General features: G+C 46.8%; 1 protein-coding gene across 3 annotated transcripts in view; it reads left to right on the top strand.

The window, feature by feature from the left end:
* ADGRG1 (adhesion G protein-coupled receptor G1) overlaps positions 1-20,020 on the top strand; it is a 32,166-nt gene that overhangs the window by 8,968 nt on the left and 3,178 nt on the right. Inside the window, exons 1-11 of one of the 3 annotated variants that reach the window (XM_025199743.1) lie at positions 3,255-3,278; positions 9,080-9,177; positions 9,943-10,365; positions 11,855-11,981; positions 12,209-12,356; positions 14,154-14,282; positions 15,400-15,516; positions 16,021-16,066; positions 18,272-18,372; positions 18,489-18,604; positions 19,347-19,621. In XM_025199743.1, the coding sequence (XP_025055528.1) occupies positions 9,138-9,177; positions 9,943-10,365; positions 11,855-11,981; positions 12,209-12,356; positions 14,154-14,282; positions 15,400-15,516; positions 16,021-16,066; positions 18,272-18,372; positions 18,489-18,604; positions 19,347-19,621 (1,522 nt within the window). In that variant the 5' untranslated portion in view covers positions 3,255-3,278; positions 9,080-9,137. The other 2 variants (XM_014518310.2, XM_025199744.1) reach the window with 2 other exon arrangements.

Raw genomic sequence — 20,020 nt, 5'->3', positions numbered from 1 at the left:
GTCTAGATCTGCTTGCAGCCTGTTCCTTCCTACTAGTATACCCACTTCACCCCACATCTTGATGTCATGTGCGAATTTGAACAGGGCGCTTTCTACCCCCTCGTCCAAGTCACTGATGAAGATGTTGAATAGTGCGGGCTCGAGGACCAAGCCCTGGGAAACCCCACTGCCCACATTCCTCCAGGTCGAATAAGATCCGTCCACCACCGCCCTCTGGGTGCAGCCCACCAGCCAGTTAGTGACCCATCTGACCGTGTAGGCATCAACACCACTGCCTCCTAGTTTCTTACTGAGAATGGGGTGAGAGACCGTGTCGAAGGCCTTCCTGAAGTCCAGAAAGACTATATCCACTGTGACACCTGCATCCAAGGACTCGGTGACCTGGTCATAGAAGGCCACCAGGTTGGTTTGACAAGACCTGCCCCTAATGAACCCATGCTGGTTGCCCCTGAGCATAACCTCTCCTGCTGGCCCTTCCTGGACATGTGCCAGGATAATTCTTTTGAAAAGCTTCCCCAGGACCGAGGTAAGACTCACAGGCCTATAGTTTCCTGGGTCTTCCTTCCTCCCTTTTTTGAAGATGGGGACCACAATGGCCCTTTTCCAGTCCTCCGGCACATTGCCCAAGCGCCATGAGTGCTTGTAGAGCTGTGCCAGAGGTCCCGCAATGACCCCTGCTAGTTCCTTCAGCACTCTGGGGTGGAGATCATCAGGACCTGCGGATTTAAATACATCTAGTCCCTCCAGAAGTTCCCTGGATACACAGACGCTATTTAGCTAGCTTAATGGTGATTTTTGTCATGTGGACACAGGAAAAGTGTAACGTGGTAACAGGAGAGGTGTAACATGGGCAAGTGCCCAGAGAGATTATGTGAACTCAGCGGACAGATCAACTATTGCTTTCAACTGGAGGCTTCTTCCCTCCTCTCCCCTGCCCTCAGCACTCTCCCTGGGAAAGCCTTACAGCCAGCATTCCCTATCCGAAACTGTTTCAAAACAGCTGCCTGCCTGCCCTGTGCCTCCCATCCTGGCATAGCTAATAGTGTAAATAGTGAGACAGGGGTCCAGGTTGTAGCTGTGGTGGTCTAAGGACATAGGCAGACAAGGTTCTTTGGGCGAATCTGATATCTTTTATTAGACCAACTTAAATAGTTGGAGAACAATTTTTAATTAAGCTTTCGGGTTCAAAAACTCTGTCAGGCTAAGGAAGTTTCAGCAGTTGATGTGTGCTCTTCCTGGATGGAATGAAAAGTAAAATGGTGTGAGACAGCATTAAGCAAAGTGACACTTGTAATAAGCCAGAGTTTCCAAGCTTTGGCCTTGCTGTAGGGTGTAGGGTGGTTAATGGCTTCTGTTTGCACTGCTGATCAGTACTGTTTTTCTTTGTGGTTAGCTAAATTAAACACCTTTAAAAATAAACTAGAGGGTAATGCACCCCAGGGGTTAAGCAGCATCTGGTTCATGTGTAAGTTGCATGTTAGTAAGGAGACTTTGCTGGCTTTCAGTCCAGGAATGCTAGCTCTTTGAAGAGAACATTTTGCAATCTGGGGGGTTTTGCTGTGCTGGTGGAGACTAGCAGTGTCAGAAAGACCACTGTTTAGCAGTGGCTGAAGGCATGGTTTGCTTGTTTTAAATTTTCTCTCTTACCTAATTATTGTCTATTCCTCTTCCCTTTATCCCTCATGTGCGTGCTGGATCCATGCCATCATGCTATAGACAGGGGGTACAAGTCATTCACTCCAAAACCAGTAATAAAGCCTTGGTTCTTCTGGGTACAGCCAGCCTGCCAGCAGCAGTGCAGATGAAGGGAGACATAGGCACATCCAAGGGGCCAAGGGCTCAGATGCTTTTGGTGCTATAAGCAGCGTGGTTCAGCTAGGGGCTAGTGATTCTGCTTCGAAAAGGTGGTGGTGGCATCCAAACAGCAGGGAATCCTCATGTGAACCACAGGGCAGATGGCCCCTCATGCAAGACAGGGAGGAAATCCTGGCTTTTCTGAAGCGTGCAAAAGGCTTTACCATTGATTTCACTGGAGTCCAGAGGGCATGGGTCTAATTTCCATTTAACTGGATTTATACCAGTAAAATTCAGCTGATCCCAGTGGAGTTTGCAGGGAAGCCCTTTGTCCCCAAACTGAGACAAAGGGAACTTATTTTTTGGGCAGGGCCCTGAAATAGAGATTGAGCACTCCTGTCTGTTCTCAAGAGACTGTTTTATTGGAAAGCTAAACAAACATTTAACTGGCATTCAGATCAGGCAATGGAAATGCAAAAACATACTCTTGCCTGAGAGGATGGGTGAAGACAGTACTGCAGGAGCCCATGAGTTCTTGTTAGTTGTTCAGTTTCTGCAACAATATTCCCCTCCAATCTTCTCCAGGTTTCCAATCACAGATATAGAATAATTAATGGAATGCAACTTTCTACAGTTTCATTAAGTATATGTTAATGAAAGGGGTGGATCATGAAGATACCCACAGTTCCACTCCTCCCCCCTACCCCCACTAGTGAAGACTTTATAAGAAGATAATACCACATTCACTATTTAACTAGGATTGGCTTTTCATAAATTATCAAGTTTTCACTCTTGACATTGAATGCCATTCTTTATGGTTATGGATTTCAGCTATTTTATGTACTTAGTACTTTCCTGCTTAAATCAGCCAAAACATGGAGTTTGGCCTTGCAAGTCTGTCTTTATACAAGGTTACAGCAACAACATACATATAGTTCTTATTTTTATGTAATGATGTATTACATAATCCACAAACTGGAGAGTTATTCCTGATTTGCGCCAGTGTGAGCAGGATTCCAATCACACCCAAAACATCAGTCAAGAAAATATGAATACAGCCTCACAACAAAATGTTATATTAGTTATGTGGTATGAAGGTGTGGCTGCAAAGTCTGATGTGAGATCCTGAGAAAGGAGTAGGTAACACACTGACTGAGCTATGTTGTGCAGGCAGGAGTGGGAGGTGAGGGAAAGAACAAACTGACAGGGCTCTGTCCTTGAGGATCTAGGAATTTGAGGATCTGGGGTCATGATTCCCAGCTGGGGCTTTGGGCCACTGCTTAAATAAAATAACAACAGCTGTAACATTCTCTGGGGGTGTCACAATCCTAAACCCCCACCATCAACTGAGCTAGCAGGCTGTATAAAGTTTCTGCCTGTAGCTTACCTCTTTCTCTCCCTTTTCCTTTCTTTCACTCTTCCATTTTTAGGTTGCATTCATGTTAAATGTTTCAGCACTTCAAGCAATAAACAAGACTGTGATGGTTGGTTTTAGTATCTGAGAGCAAGGCTTCACTACAAGATGCAAAGAACCTGTTGTGAGACCTTGCAGCCTTGGAGAACGAGAGCAATAGAACAAGGGAAAAAGTGTTCAAGGAAAAAATCACGTTCTTTGACAGGAAACAAAGAATGAACGGGCACGCACAACTGACAAAGAATCCATGAGTTGGTCTTCCTGTAAAAGGCATTTGGTAGTTTGAGGACAGGGGGCTTCCTATCTCTCACTGCCCTTAGGAATGCAAGCTTTCCTAGCGCGTACCAGCTAGTGTCCCTATGGCCCACTGGCACTTGGCATCTTGGCTGAAGTTACCAATAAGGTTGCACAGCTTGTAGGAAGAGAGAACATCCTTCAAGGAGCATAAGAAAAGACCAGTGCACAGTCCAGTCCCATATCCCAACTCTGACAACAGCCAGCTGCATAAAAGAAGAAGAAAAATCCTATGAAGGAAAATTATAGTCTAACCTGTCTAGTTAGAGTTTATAGTCTATAGTCTAGCCAGTGGGAAACTATAGCCAGTTGCAGCAGCAGGTTTTGTGTTGTGGCTAAATGTCCTGTAGGATCAGGACTGAAACCAGTAGCTTAGTTTGCATAAGCCACTGCACAGCTGTCAGGACATTCTGTTCCTCTCTTGTGCTTGATTTTGCCTCAGTATAATTTCAGGGTTGCTACGAATCAAAATAGGAGGAAGGGAAAATAGGAGCCAGCCAGAAATCAGACGTAATACAGCATAGTAGTCATAGAAACACAGCTGTGGCAGAAATGTTGGGTATAGAAGCACTGGCTGAACTGAAGCATGATGAGACTTGCAGTATGCAAGAAATAATGTGTATATGGAATGATCATTTGTTCCTATTATTGATCCTTCAAATCCCTGGTGGGTTAGGACTGAGGTTATAGGGCATAAGCCAAATTCTATTCTTGATGTTATAGAAGGCCAACACGGGCATATGGCAGAATTATCAGAATACAGCAAAATCCCCCTGATGTGCACACCATGTTCAGTTGTTACATCTGTCTGTACCCTCCATCCCTTTGCAGTTTGTTCCTGTAATTAATCACCCTGTGTTCAAAATTTGCATTTTAGATCTAATTTTGAGGTTCTCTGCTATACTTCTAACTGCTGATTCTTGTTATGTCTTTTACCACTAGCATTCAAAAGCCCGATTTCCCAGCATTTTAACCCTTGAAAGTACGTATGCACTGTCAAATCAAATCATCTGTCACTTTTCTCTGATAAACAGAAAGGAATACTGCATGCAGTTTTGGGCGCCACATTTCAAGAGGGATGCGGATAACCTGGAGAGGGTCCAGAGAAGGGCCACTCGTATGGTTAAGGGCTTGCAGGCCAAGCCCTATGAGGAGAGACTAGGGCACTGGGACCTCTTCAGCCTCCGCAAGAGAAGGTTGAGAGGTGACCTTGTGGCTGCCTATAAATTCATCATGGGGGCGCAGAAGGGAATTGGTGAAGAAAATTTACCAAGGCACCCCTGAGGGTTACAAGAAATAATGACCATAAGCTAGCAGAAAGCAGATTTAGACTAGACATTAGGAAGAACTTCTTCACAATTAGAGTGGCCAAGGTCTGGAATGGGCTCCCAAGGGAGTTGGTGCTCTCCCCTACACTGGGGGTCTTCAAGAGCAGGTTAGATAGGCATCTGGCTGGGGTCATCGGTTAGAGTGGCATCTGGCTGGGGTCATCTGACCCCAGCACTCTTCCCTGCCTATGCAGGGGGTCGGACTCGATGATCTATTGAGGTCCCTTCCGACCCTAACATCTATGAATCTATGAATGAGCTCTTTAAATCTTTCGCTGTTAGGCATTTTCTCCAGCCCTCAAATAGTTCCTGTGGCTCTTTTTTTCACATCTTCTCCACTTTTTCAGCATCTCTTTTAGTACATCTGCAGCAGAACTGTACACCTTTTCATTTTCAGTGTCAACAGTGCCATATACAGAGGTAAAACCACTTTCCTGTTCCTACTGAACTGGGGATACCGTATCTGTTGGGGATACCAACAGATATGACTTCTTCCTAATGTCTGAATGAGAAGTTCCACAGGTTGGATTTTCTCCTCAGTAACACAGTTTAGATAAGGAAGAACTTCACTGGATCAAATGGAGCTACCAGTTTTCAGAGTGTCTCCACAGGTCTCAATGGTTTCTCCACAGGGGGAAGTTTGTTTGCAACAAGGCAGGTATGAGATTAGTTACTCCACATTAACTCCCCATGTGGACACTCAGGGTGTCTTTACACATGCTCCACGGTTGGGGGTAGGGCGGTTAGTTAGAGCAGTTCTTGGGAGCCGTTCTAACTAAAGCGCCTGCAGAATCTCATGTATTCAGTATCCCACACTTCAAAATGGCGGTGGGGGCACTTTAAAGTTCGTTCAACAAGTTTTAGTTAAAGCGTCCTCGCTTCCATTTTGAAGTGTGGGTGCACTGGGTACATGTAACACTGAGGCTGCTGGAGCAAGCTAATTAGCAGAAGGGGAATTAATTGAGTCTGCTCTGCTCTGACACATGATAATTAGTATGTGTCAGAGCAGGTGTCAGGCACGTGTGTAGGTGCCCTCAGTCCTGACTAAGCTACAGGGTAAGTCTGGCCTAACAGTGTCCACATAGGCAATTCATGCTGAGGAGCTACTGCATTGTAATTCTGTACCCTTGGTTACTGCACACTAACCTCTCTGTGTACACAAACCCCAGGAGAGTTACACCTGATTTTCACTGGTGTAAATCAGGCTCTGTGACTTTAATATAGCTAAGGGGGACTCATGGGTTTAGGACAGGGACGGGCAATCATTTCAGGTGGAGGGCAAGTTTTGGCAAGCTGTTGAGGTCTGCATGGGTAGCCCCGCTCCTGGGCAGGCGCCCACCCCCTGATTGCAGACTTGGGACTGGAAGTCCCGCCCTCCAACCCCTGACCTTTGCCACCAGAAGTCCCTCCTCTTGCCCCCAGAAGTACTCTTCTCAGCAAGGGGTTTTGTCGTCTTGGAACCAGAAATACCAAATTATATTCTAAAAATCAAATGTCTACTACAACATTCATTAATTTGATTTCAAAAAATATTTTTGTCCTAACTTACATGTGTTTGCATAGTGTACATAGAAGTGATTGTATACTAGCTTAAAATGAAGCCTTATTCTTGTGAAGGGAGAGGGTGGCTGGGGTGTGTGAGGGGATGTGGGCAGTGGGTATGGGGCGTGTGTAGGGGGTGTGGGTGCATGTTTATGGCAGTGCAAGGGGAGGGTACATGTGTATGGTGGGGCGTGTGTGTGGGACTCGCCCAACAAACATACACACACACCTCTCCCTCATTGCTACCACAGAACCCCTGCCAGCACTCTTGCCAGCCCTGGGTCTCTGCGGTCCTGGCCCTGGGGCACCAGCACAGGACCTATGCACCCACCTGCCCACTCACTGACACTTCCCCCTCCTGTCTGCCACCACTTCCCTACATTCCTGCCCACTGCTTCCCTACCCCCCTCCCCCCTCCCTGCCAGCCATGCTGGCACCACACAATTCCCAGCTGCATGGCTAGGTCTGCAGAACACAGCTGGAACTGGCCCAGCTGGCACCGCATAGAGCCAGCAGAGAATCACAGGGGCTGGGCCAGGCCAGCTCCTATTGCATCCTGTGGTGGTGATGCAGCCAGGAACCACATGATGCTGGAGTGGCTAAAGGGGGGGGGGGGGGGGGGGGGGGGGGCAGGGGGGGGGAGAAGCATTTTCAGTTTGGGGAAGTGGGGAAGTGTTGGTGGCAGGTGCAAGGGAGCAGGAGCACAGCAACAGCTAGGCAGGAGCGCAGGGCCTGCGCTGGTGCCCCGGGGCCAGGGCCGGTGGGGGACCAGGGTGGGGCAGCAGGAGCAGGGGGCCTGGGCTAGCAGGTGCTCTATGGAACTGGGCTGGCTCCCTTCTCTCCCTGCTGACACATCCTGGCTCAGCTCCGTAGAGCCCCTGCCAGCCCCCGACCGGGGAGCGGGGTGCTGGGAATGGGGGGGGCAGAGCAGGGGGGACCTTGCTGCTGGGTCCTGCTGCCCTTAGGTCCTGCTGCTGGCTCCCCCTGGGTCTTGCTGCCTCTGGTGCCTTGTCATCTTTGACAGGCAGCCAGGGGAAGATAATAATTAATTTTCTAAATTTTGGGAGGCCCTGCAGGCTGGATAGAAAGGCTTGGAAGGCCAGATCCAGTCTGCAGGCCGTATTTTGCCCATCTCTGTTTAGGATATTAGCAATGAGAAATAGAGGATTCCAATTCTCATTTATAAAGGTTCCCTTCTGTCACTTTTGCAGCCTGATGGGTGAGTGTAAATGCCTTAGGCTAGGTACAGACTTTCAAAAAGGTCAAGGCAGAATTAATTTAAGGTACACAGTTTTCTGTAAATGGCGTAGTTTAGATCGGCAGTAAATGGCACACACATTCACCCTTTGGTAGGTGGAAAGGGCAGGTTGGCTGGGTCCCTCTAAGTTTCTGATCACTTACCAGTAAAAGTGTAATGTCTGCACATGGCCTTAGTTTCAATGAGAATCAAGTCCTGGTGCCCCAATCCAGCCTGGGGACCCAGTTGCTGTTACTAGCTGATGGGACAAGTCGGGCAGCCACAGCAAAGTTCCCAGTGATGAGAGTTTCTGCTACACAAATTGCAGATGAAACTGGCAGACTTGGCAGAAGGGAAGCCAAGGCTGGACCAGGCAATGGGAACCAAACTGCTCTTCTCGCCCCTAGGGTGTTTCTGTTAATTCAGCATGAAAACATGTTGGCAGGACAGTGTGTGTAAATGTGGCTGCTCTGTGATAAACAGAGAACTGCTGCTGCAGGGACTTGCCGTCCAGAGCTGTCCACTAGCATTAACAATTCATGCATTCTCTGGAGAACACGCCATTCCTTCCATCTATCCATAGGCTATTCATTTTGTCTGTACCTTGTTCTCTTTTCTTTATGGATAGTGTGACTCCCTCACATTTTTCTCCATTGATGTACTCCATTTTACTAGACCCAAAGTAGCTAAAAACTGTCCTCAGCTGGTAGTAGTCAGCAATGCTCTGTTGATTTCACCAGTGCCCCACTGATCCACACTAGCTGTCAGTCTGGCTCTTCATTTCCAACCCGCTGAAGTACAAAAATGAAAATCCTGAAAATAAAACGCTAAATTTGGCCAAACACTTTCTCAGTTTTGGTTTGCTTTTGTTACTGCTGCTGATGCATATAATATATGCTAAGCTGAACTGTAGGAGGCCGGAGGAGAAAGCTTTCTTTGTTCAGTGACTAACTACAATGAAACATGCACTCTGTCTGGCTTGCTGGCAGGCATCATGGTGCAGTGAATCTCAGTGCTAATACAGCCCTCTATAGGGATCTCTTTGGCTCATATAAGTATAATCTTTCATCTTTTAAAGGATCAGTCTTTCTTTTGTTTCACTCATTGTATGAAGCTGTTTCTGTTCCTCAATTAAATTTTACCTGGTTTTCAGAACCCAGATCTCCCTCTGGTGGCGGGCTGTCTTACTCACAGAACTACAGCTCCACATTTTCAAAAGTATCTCCATATTCCTATTCAGGTAGCTTTGAAACACTGAATAACAGTTCAGTTTTGTGCCTGAATATTAAAGGATTATATTTCCTGCCTCTGTCACTTCCCCCCACCTGGTGGTATTCCGCAATTAAGCACAAGTCTGAGGTTATAGAAACAGAAGTACAGGCATTGCTGTCTGTTCTAGACCTGCACTGAGGATGAGTGATATACTCCTGGTGTTCTGCATAGAAACTTGCTTTTTTTATGTCCTTCTAGGTACCAAAGCATAGGTTCTCCCACTGAGGAAAATCAAGAGCAGAGAGAACTAGCCAGGATGAATTTCCTCCTTCTGGCCCTTGTGTTCCTGCTGCAAGGTAAGATGCTCTGGGGGTTTTCCATCTCTCTGATTCTCTGTGGGGCTGTCCTGGGCAGGCCTTTGCTAAGTACACACTTTCCAAATCTGGAAATATACTAGTGAGATCTCTCAGGGGTGTCTGTCTGTGAAGACAATGCAAGAGAGGGACAGGGACTTCAAGTTCCCTGAGACCCAAAGTGACAGAGACTGAATTGCCCCCTCACTCCAGGACATGTCAGGGTGTTCCTACACATCACCTCAGCAGTTAGTAACTGCACAGGATTGGGGTCGTAGTCCATGGGATAGAGGAGGGCCTTAGCCTGATGAGAGCAGGCTCTAGTCCCAGCTTCTCTTGGTGATCCTGGACAAGCACCTGGGTCTTACTTTGCCTTCGTTCTCCACCTCAGACACGGGGATAATTTTACTTCCTTGCCTCAGAGTGGTGTTGTAGAGGTAGGTTAAAGATAATGGGGCACTCGCATACCTTAGTGATGAGAGCCATGTAGGGTACCTATACATGTGATGGAGCTCTGCTCCAACATGCTAGATTTCCACATGTATAGGAGTTCTAAGATGTTCACAAATGGGGCTGACTCCTTTTATGCAGTACCTAGCATGATGGGGCTTAATCTTTCTGGGGTGTCTTGAGCCCTACTGTAACACAAATAATAACTGATGGAACAGCATAGCATGGGAGCACTAAGGAGGTATATAATGTTGGGGCAATGTAGAGCATGGAGTTCCTCATGCTGAGGTAGACTTTCTGTGCTTTTATGTAACACAGGGATCAACAGAAGCAGGAGCGAAGATGAGGACTTCCAATTCTGTGCCGAAAGAAATCAAACACAGAGAAGTTATCTTGTTGGCAAGTTTCACAAAGAGAACATCACCATTGACAACAGCGCTGACAAACTGATGATAAAAGCACCATTTATACCAGGCAACACCAATGAATCTTTGCCAGACCATTTGGGAATTTATCATTTCTGCCTCTATGTGTATCAAAGAAGTGGATTTTTCAACATCACATATGGAAAAAGCAATTATACACTGAGCAGAAATGTAAACTCTTCCCTCCACTCTCTAAGAGCAGACCCTCCAAGGAACTCATCTCGCATTCCCATGCTGTTCAATGTGTCCTACACCTATGAAAAGGGTCAAAAGAATGCTCTTAGCAGTGCAGTTAATTACTCTTTCTCCTTCAAAGGTAAAGCTAATCAACATTATTTTCAATAGGCAAAAACATCAACAGCTCTATCTCAAGTTTCCTGTAGTATTCAGTCTTGTAAGCTAAGCAGGGTTAGCTAAGTCTATCCATGGATGGGGAAACCCCAGGTGATGTGAAATACAGCTGAGCCTATAGTCGGAAACAGAGAAGGGTAATTAGTTTCCAGGTCTAACCAGTGGAGAAGCCAAGAATGTTATTTTTTTTTAATTGGCCATTGATTTGGGGTCCCTCTGTTTCTGGGTGTGACATGCAACACTTTAGGCTTGATTTCCTAAGCTGTCTGGCATCTCCTTCCACTTCAGATCATTTTAGTAGCGGGCTTTCAGTGCCACTGGAAAGCCAGCCCAAAGCATCTCTGCTTGAGCATCGGCAATAAGTGACTGCTTTAGAAAAGATGGCTGCAAGTGCCTTGTATGCCATAAAGCAGTGCCTCATCTATTTGAAATGTCCTGTATACCTGGCTACATGTCTAACAACCAGTTGTGCTGGCTTCAGCAGCCCTGGAAATCTCAGTTTATAGCTGTATGAGGCTTTCAGTGGATGCTTCTGTACACCAGTAGTGCACCATACTTTAATTTCTAGTATAGGTCAGCCCCACAAGAGCCTGCCAGCTCTGGGAGTTGTCACAGGGTGTTAGAGTGGCCATGAGCTGCACTCTAGAATTCTGCCGTGTTCTGGAGAGCAGCCCAGGAGCTTTCCCTAAGCAGTGGAGTAGGAGAAGAGGAAGAGCACTCCCTATAGAAAGCAGGGGTTTCTTGGGGTCTCCAGTGGCTCAGCCCTAAAATAGCAGGTCTCTGAAGTTCATTAGGTGCCTTCAGAGGCAGACTAACTCTTACTGGGAGTTTATGAAGTGCAGAGGGACCTAACTTCCACTGAGACAATGGTGCTTTTCAAAAATCCCACTAGGTAACTATACGTGTGTCTACATGTGCACATATACTGCACAGTAACTGAAATTACTGTACAGTATGGGCATGAGTCTACACATGCTTGCCTGTACAGTGCAGTAAATATGGTGACTTATGCCAACTTGAGTGTAAATTTGATACCTGCATCATTCAGGTATCAAGTGTATGCCCAATTAGTTACCGTGCAGTAACGCATCTGCAGATGCCTCACTGCACAGTAACACTCATGAGTGGACTGACTTGAGACTAACTTTAGTCCCAAGTCAGTCCACACACAGTGCTAATGCACTTTAATGCCTGCACATGTAGACGGTGGCATATTCCAGCTTACTGTACAGTAAATTTAAGCTGGCATAAGTGCACATGTAGACATGCCCTATGGCACCTACATTCCTTGGGAAATCTTCCCCAAAGCTCATCAGCCCTGACTGATGAGCCAACATTGCTCAACTGATGAGCGCTGACTTGCCAACTTTGGCCTATCCAAGTACAACCAGTTGAAGTTCCAAAGGCCTGGCTGATCATGGCATTTACTTTTGTCTCCTTTGATTTCACATCAGGTCATAAAAATACAGACCAAGGTGTTCAAGTACATGACATTGAACATGAATTAAGTAACTTAGCAAAATTCATGAAGACTCCTACTATGCCCAGTGGAAGAACTGGCAGCTCCAGATCACAATATAAGTGAGTACAGTACACAGATGTCTCCATGCCCTCTCTTTTCAGTTCATGGCCTCATGCCATCATTTTCTCTAGAGCCTCAAATGCCAAAAGATAGTCTTTTTTGAGGGGCAGGGAGCACTGACCAAAGCCCTTGCCTTCTCTCAGTTTACTGTAGCCCTCAGAGCACAGGCAGGGTCTTCTCCATCCTAACATCTCTGACTTACCCCCTGTTCCTTCTGTCACAACAGGAAACTTCTTCATTTGGAAGGGAAGCTAGAAAAAGTACAGTTTGAAGGAGAGAGTAAGGCTTTCAAGGAGACAACAATATCTGCAACTGTTTGGAAGATAGGACCCAACAAGGCTTCTCAGAATCTTTCCTTCACATCTGAACGGGAGGTGAGTGCTGGTTGGCCCAGGGAGGAGAAGGGAGTGAATTCACTCTCAGAGACCCAAACAAGACTCCAGAGACTGAGCAGAGGCTTTTGTAGGCACAAGCTTCTAACACCAGTAACCAGCAATGAGATCCTCTCTATCAGATTTCAGAGACTGCTCTACTTGTAGATATTTTATGGACTGGGACAACTACTTGGCTTGCAGACCCACATGGAATGTGTTTCCAAGTACTCCTCCCTCTCCATTGCTTATGGAGGGCCAGATCCCTTTCCATCTAGGCAGTACTGAAATGGCACAAAGACAGCTCTGGGTATGTCTACATCACATCCTTAGTGAGCGCTGGGATGACACTGCCAAGCATTCCCCCCGCTCACCAACTCCAACTTTCATGTTCCAAACCTGGTAAGTTATGGTGAAGCCACTCCCAGGGTATTTCTAGGATCTTCTCTCAAGTATTCCAAGGAATAGTCCCCAACATGGCTTTGGTGAGAAGGAGCCTTCTTACCAGGACATGCTGAGAACATGGTGTAGACATACCTGGAAGGTTTAAGTATGATTATGTTCGACTCCCTGAAATGCCACTGCTTTTCTTACCAGGCTTCATCCTTGACGGGACTAGGTCAGTAAAGCAGTGAGGAGTACTCAACCACGGCTTGTGTTAAAAGATTTTTCAATGTGGAATAGGATTGTGCTTAGATCCTTAGATGTCCAAGTGCTACTTAGGTACCTAATAAGTCAATTGGAACCTGGTTTGCATTCCTGATACAGTTTTAGAGCACTAAGGATTTTGTATTATCTCTGCCCACTTGCAGCATTATAAAGCTGTACAGAGTCCCCCTTTCCCCTACACACACTACCATCAGCCTGAGTGATACATTTACATAACAGACAGGGAGTCTCACAATGCTGGTTCATAGAGATGGCTGCAACGCTGCCACAATCTGCAGCAGAGACAGGATTCTGACCACATCCCAGGCTGACCCGTATCCTGTGTCTGGTCACTGGATGTAATTAAAGGGAAGTTCTTATGCTGAGACTACTACAATTGCAAGAAGCTAAAAGGAAGGAAAGGCTTTCACTTTCTGCCACTAGCACCTTTGACAGCACTTTCTGGAACATCAGTCACACTGACTGGCTGAGATTTAGCTGCAAGTCCCATCTCTCATGCTCCCACGGTGACATCACTCCCACTTCCCAGCAGAGACCACCTGCATGCTATGCCCAGGACCCTGCAAGTAGGGATTCATCAGTAGCATAGTGGGAAGGCTACTGCTGCATCCATGACTGACAGCAGGAAGCATGACTTCTTTTCTGAGGAACCCTGAGCTAAGCTAGTCATGGAGGTGGAGAAGGTGGGGGCAAAAATCAGAGCAGTCCCTTTCCTCACTCCCCAGGCTCCTGTTTTGGGAAGGGGTAGGCAAGGGAACCTCCTCTCCACTTCCTGCATGAGGGGAGGTAATAATTGAGGGAGTAGGCCTGGGAGCCCCTTTTTATCCCAGGGAGGAGGGTAGAAGTTGGGGGGGACCTTATCTTAGAAGGGGCAAAAAGGCAGACAGATGCATTTGCAATGCAGAGAGACAGGAGCCATCCCAAGCTTACTTGGTGGTGCTGCCCTCAGGCTTGTCTTAGCCCTAAAGCCCCTCATAAATACCCTCAGGAGATGGAAACTATTTTCATACATTTAAAAAAAAAACAAGTTGCCATCATTGCTTTAACCTCAACATTAAACCCACCAGCCTACCCAGTCTGTCCATGTGCTCTCTCATCTGATAGTGGGTGTTGCTTTGCTTTCTTTTGCAGACAGGTAAAAAGGTTCGTGGATTTGAAATGAATATGCCCAGTGTTGTCTTTGCAAAAGCCAAGGGCAGAGGAAAGGCTGCTGAGACCAGAGTGCTCCTGGTGGAAATCAACAGCCAGTCCCTTTTCCAGGTAATGACAGCTTGAGTCAGGGCTGTGCATGAATCTGGTGCTTATGGGTAAAAGGGAAGGGGAACAAAGCTGGGGAAAATGGAGCTGTGAATGTTGATGGTACCTCCTGCCCACAGCATCTCCATATCCTCCCCTCTGCTGTTCCTGGCCTGCTCATCTGTTCTGCCAATCAGCAAGGACTCTAACTTGCTACAGACCATCCTGCTTAACCCCTCCTGGTCTCTGATCCAGCTCTACCCAAGCATCCTGACCTACTGTTCCAGCTGGGGTTCCTACTGGCTCTACCAGTGCTCCTCAGTTCAGACCTGCAGCACCCACAGCTAGTCCAGCCCTGAGCAGATGCACCCATTCATGCTGGGTGTCTTGAGAACAGGCTAACTAGGATGAGAACAAACTGCTTATTTTACCTTGTGTGTCCTTATATTTCCCAACTATTCAGACTAGCTTAATACCTGTACCCCCACCCCCAACAAGCTGCTGAGAATTGCTGCTGAAATAATATTGTCACCACATGCCTTGTTGTATATAAATACCATTTATCAGTGTTACCAAATTCAAGGTACTTCCAATCTGTTATTCTCATCTCCCCCTTGAGCCTGCCTGTTGCTTGAGCCTGCCTAAGTGATCTCTGATCTCTGGATGTATCTGAGAAACAGTGTCCTCCTCTTGCCCTGCCTCCCCCGCCCCATGGCAGAGGATTTCACAGTAAGATGAGATGGGGGTGGGAGTTACACCTCTCCCTGAATTATCCAGTCCTAACTCCAATCAGAGCCCAGATACTAGAGCAGATAAACTGTTGGTGATTGTAATCTGACCATTGCCAGTATCACTGAAAGGTCAACTGGTGTCCCAATGTCTACCTCCTATGTTACTGCCACATTATCTGTGATGGTGATGAACAGCATGGGTAGAGATGGGCATGGGTCCTGGCTGGCTGAGCCAGAGCCTTCATACGAGAGCAGCTCGTGTGTGCAGATCGCCTTTGGGGTGGGATTTTCTGCTGGGGAAGGTGACAAGGGAGCCTTCTGCATCTGAAATCTGGGGGCCCTTAACAGGTTCATGCTTGACGGGTATCACTTTCATACAGCAGTGTCACCATCTTTTGTATGAATTCCAGGACCAGAACAGCAGCCGTGTCCTCGGTGAAAAGGTGATTGGCATCTCCGTGGCAAACACTGTGGTTTCGCACCTCCCACAGAATCTGGTCCTCACATTCTTCCATGACCAGCTCCTGGTAGGTGTGAGAAACAGCCTCACTAAAATCAGTTTACTTCATGGGGGAGGCTCAGACCTGTCAACTCACCATCTACCCCAGTGGCGCTGCCCCCTGATTCATTTTGGTTTCTGGCCCCATTTCACATGACATGAACCAGTGTTTTTTTTTTTTCCTGGGAGCTCCTTATTCCCTGTCCCACCTGCCTCTTTATCTGCTTCCTGCCCATGAGTAACCCAAAGGCAGGGGTGACGCGTAGGAGGTGCACGCAGGCGCACTTGCATCCCCTGCACGTGGCGGTGCACCCCCTGCAAAAAGGCACTCGCTAACCCACGGTCAGCGTTCACCACGCTCCCCCTCCCCCCCCTGCCAACAGTGCCGGCAGCATCTGCAGGAGCTCCCCCACTCACTGCAACCATGCTCCTGCCAGCAGCGGCGTGGCTGTGCCCCCCCAGCCACTGGGGGCATGTGATGTTTTTGCCCAAAGGTACACACTGATCACAGCCCAGGGTCTTTTTGTTTCAGAGGAATGAGACCCCACAGTGCGTGTTCTGGGATGTGAACACCAACAGTGAGTATCTCAAAGATACCCTGGTGCTTTCCGGGCTTCTGTAGATGGTTTGCACTAGGCTTAAAATGCTAAAGGGTTGATTTGGTGGCACATTTGCAGCCTGCACAGATGTGAATGGTGTTTATACTAGAGGTCTGCCTCCACAGCTTTGCTGGCAGAGTCTACTAGGAGCACACAGCATGTGGGGTCAGCAGTGGGGTCTCTGGCAGCTCCACTACCCCTTCTCCCTAAATGGCAGAAACAGTACCTGCAAAAGGCCTCTCCTTTCAACTCCCCTCATTGCGTAGCTATGCCAGCAAACTTTGTAGATGTAGACAGTGCCTTAGTCTAACTGTTGGAGAAGGGACCAAGTCAACAGTCATGTTACTATCTGAATCCCAAGACTCTAACATCCTTGCTGTTCCAGCTAGTGTGAATCCCATGCAAGGGGTCATGGGATTGTATGGGAATGGGATCAGTCCAGTGTCTGTTTAGCACCCATATGAATATCTGTCCTGATCTAACACCCTGGATTGCATTAATGAGTGACTGTGGGAAGCAGTGATCACTGCAATTTGTCTAAACCTCAAAATGCATTGAGCCTTGTCCTGATCCCAGGACCACTTATTCCTGTATTAAAAGACAGGATATACAGGAGAAGCAATCTGCTTTCTCTTTGTCTTTTTCAAATCTGCATTATTCACTCAAGCACCATCTTCCCCACATGACTATTTCTAGTCTCTGCAAGACTAGCCTTTCCTCATCCGTAACCCAGCCATTCATTGGAATGTAAGACTGGAATGAGAGCTCCTGGGCCATCAAGTGCAGTGCCCTGTATTCATAGACAACTATTTACCCAAAGATTTCTTCAAATCTCCAGTGCATCCCCCACCCCCTCCAGATACACACACATCTACAAGGCACAGTACCTGAAACTCCTTGCAGTATGCCATGGACAAAGGCAGGGGTGACAAGAGCTCTGCCAACACCTTTCCAATGCATTTACAGAAGAATAGTTAGCTAATATAAACCAGAAGATCCTAGGAAATGACCATCCCCACATTCCAGACAAAACCCACCCTAGCATGTGCCAAAATGACTTAGAAGGACATTTCTTCCTGACCTCAAATTTGGCCATCAGCAAGACCTACTTGCCAGGGACCTCTGAGTTTTCTATGTTATCAGAAGGAGCATCAGAGAAGCCCAGTCAAAAATCCCCCAAGCCTTGGCTGTAGCCAACATCCCAATCCTTCAGAAGAAGGCAATAAAATCCTCCAAAAGACAGTAGCATTCATGAGGGGCAAATAATTCCTTCCTGGCCCCTAGGGGTGATCAGCAAAAGCCATGAAGTATGGGATAGCCAGACATACCAGTTACCTCCATACTTGGATGTGGGGATTGCAGTAATTTGATTCCATACATCATACCTGCTGACTATTGAACCAAGAACTCTCTATCCTATTACACCTTCCATTCCATAAACTTACATGACTCAACCTTAAAATCTTAAAAATCCTCACCATTTTACTGAAGAGACATCACAATCCTTCATTCCTCTTAGAGTTAGAAGTAATCTTCTAATTGCTAGTGTAAAACGTGTTCATAGCCAGTTTCTAGCCATTTGATCTTGTGCCAGTATTGTTTTTAGCCTAATATCCAGTCACCCCTAATCCCTCTGTAATACTCACTCCACAAATGTATTTGTAAAACATAATCATATTCCCCCTCAATTTGTGTTTGTTAGGATAAAAAAGTCCTGTCTTTGAGAAGAAAAGGTCTTCATTCCTTTAACCATTTGAGTGGTGTTTCTTTGTACCTGTTCTAGCTTAAATCCATCTTTTTTTGAACACTGGTGACCACAACTGCGCTGTATTCTAGATGGGATCTTACCAAGGCCTTGTACAGTAATACTAGTACTTCCTTGTATATTCATCCAATCTCAGGCAGTCAGCACTTACAGGAATCCCAATAAATCAATATCAGGTTGTTCCCTCGATGTATGTTCCAAGGGATCTCCCCCCCAGGCCCTTCTGCCCACATGAATATAGGTGGTGATAGTCCCTAGGTTATCACTCTCATAGCATGAGACTCCCTTGGCCTCATTACAAGTTTTTTGCAATCTATGGCAGCCATCTTATAACAGCAACTTTCTGTAAAGATAAATAGATCTGAGCTGACTATCTGAAAGCTCATGCCAGTAACAGCAAATTCTCCTTTCACTCATAGATGGCTCTGGCAGTTGGAGTGACATTGGCTGTACCACAGAGAAGGGTAATGAACAGACAACCTGCCATTGCAATCACCTCACCTATTTTGCTGTACTGATGGTGGGTACCATATTCCCTTCTAGGTGTCTATATCTTCACTACATGGTCACAGAAAAAGGACCCAGCTCTTGCCCATGAGGCCTCTAATATATCCTCCCTCTTCTCTCCATTCTCAGGTGTCCTCTCCAGAGATAGACTATATCCACAAGGAGTACCTGAGTATTATCACCTACATTGGCTGCATTATCTCTGCTGTGGCTTCAGTCTTCACCATCTTCTTCCTGCACTCCAGGTAGAGAGCACAGTGGCTTAAGGGAGGGGATTAGCTAGCAGCCTGAATGGAGAACTCCCGCTAGACTAGTACACTACACCAGGAATGCAGCATCCCACTGTTTTGCCACTAGATACAGTATTGACCAAGATTTGCAAAGTGACCAGTGACTTTGCATGGTTCTGTTTCTGGGGGCCCAACTTGAGACACTTGGAAGGACAGTGATTCCCAGAAGATGCTGAGGACCCGACTTCTCGACACCAGCCCCCTTTATAATATGTCCATGTGGGTACTCGAAAATTACCTGTCGTTTTTAATAACCTTGAAAATCACCTTGGCCATTATTAAATATATAGTAAGTACAGACATAAATAGATCTTTGCTACTGCATTGATGAGGGGCTGACCAAGAATAAGGGATGTTTTTTCTTGGGAATTTATATAGTATCTTGGGGCAAAATCATGTCATCCACACGCATGATCCAAAGGAAAGGATAGATGAGGCATCCCAATGACAAGGTGACCCCCTAAGACTACTGCAGAGAATTGAGGGTGAATGCAGACACCCACAACATTCAGAAGCTAGCCACACACAAGTGGAATCAAGAACTGAGCCCACAGCTTCTGCCACCAACTCACAGGTCTCTTGTGTGTCCCTGGCTGGTGCTTGATTCAAAGTACTGGGTCTCCATATGGCGTGCCACTGGTTGCTACATCTGGGAATTTAGCTAGGCACAGGGGTAAGATCTCATTCCCTTTTCCAGGAAGAAGCATAGAGACCATGCTGTAAACATAAGCATCCACATAAACTTGCTCTCAGCCATCTTCCTTCTGGACGTGAGCTTCCTCATCAACAAACACTTGGCTTCCATGGACAGTGAGGCAGCCTGCAAAACTGGTGCCATTTTCCTCCACTTCTCCCTGCTGAGCTGCCTGACATGGATGGGTATTGAGGGCTACAATCTCTACAGGCTTGTGGTTGAGGTCTTCAATTCCTATTTTGAGCATTTCATCCTCAAGCTCTGTCTGGTAGGCTGGGGTGAGTATGGAAGAGTCAGAAATGTACTGGGCAAAGTGATGGTGAGAACCAGGGCCCAAAAGCCTGAAGGAGACACTGGGACTGTTTTTTGTAAGGAGAAAGGGGGATGAGAGTCCTTTGGGAGAGTCCAAGGGAAGAAAGAGGGGCTAGGGAAATTCACTAATTGTGCTGTGCAAAGCTTTGGGTGCTGATTCGATTCGGAGGAGATTTGGTGGCCAAATCTCTGAATTCGAATCGAATCAGGAGACCAATAAAAAGGTCAGAATCGATTTTTGAAGCTCTCTGAATCTTTGGAAAAGATTTGGGTAGCTTTGATTTGGACAGTTCCCATTCACTGCAGCAGGGAGCTGCAGCTGGACTCAGAGCTGGTAAGTAGGGACAGGGGAGGGAGGGGTAGCA

This window comes from Alligator sinensis, unplaced genomic scaffold, assembly GCF_000455745.1.
Source record: "Alligator sinensis unplaced genomic scaffold, ASM45574v1 scaffold203_1, whole genome shotgun sequence".
Classification (NCBI taxonomy): Eukaryota; Metazoa; Chordata; order Crocodylia; family Alligatoridae; genus Alligator; species Alligator sinensis.
This window is presented reverse-complemented; position numbering and strand designations above follow the sequence as displayed.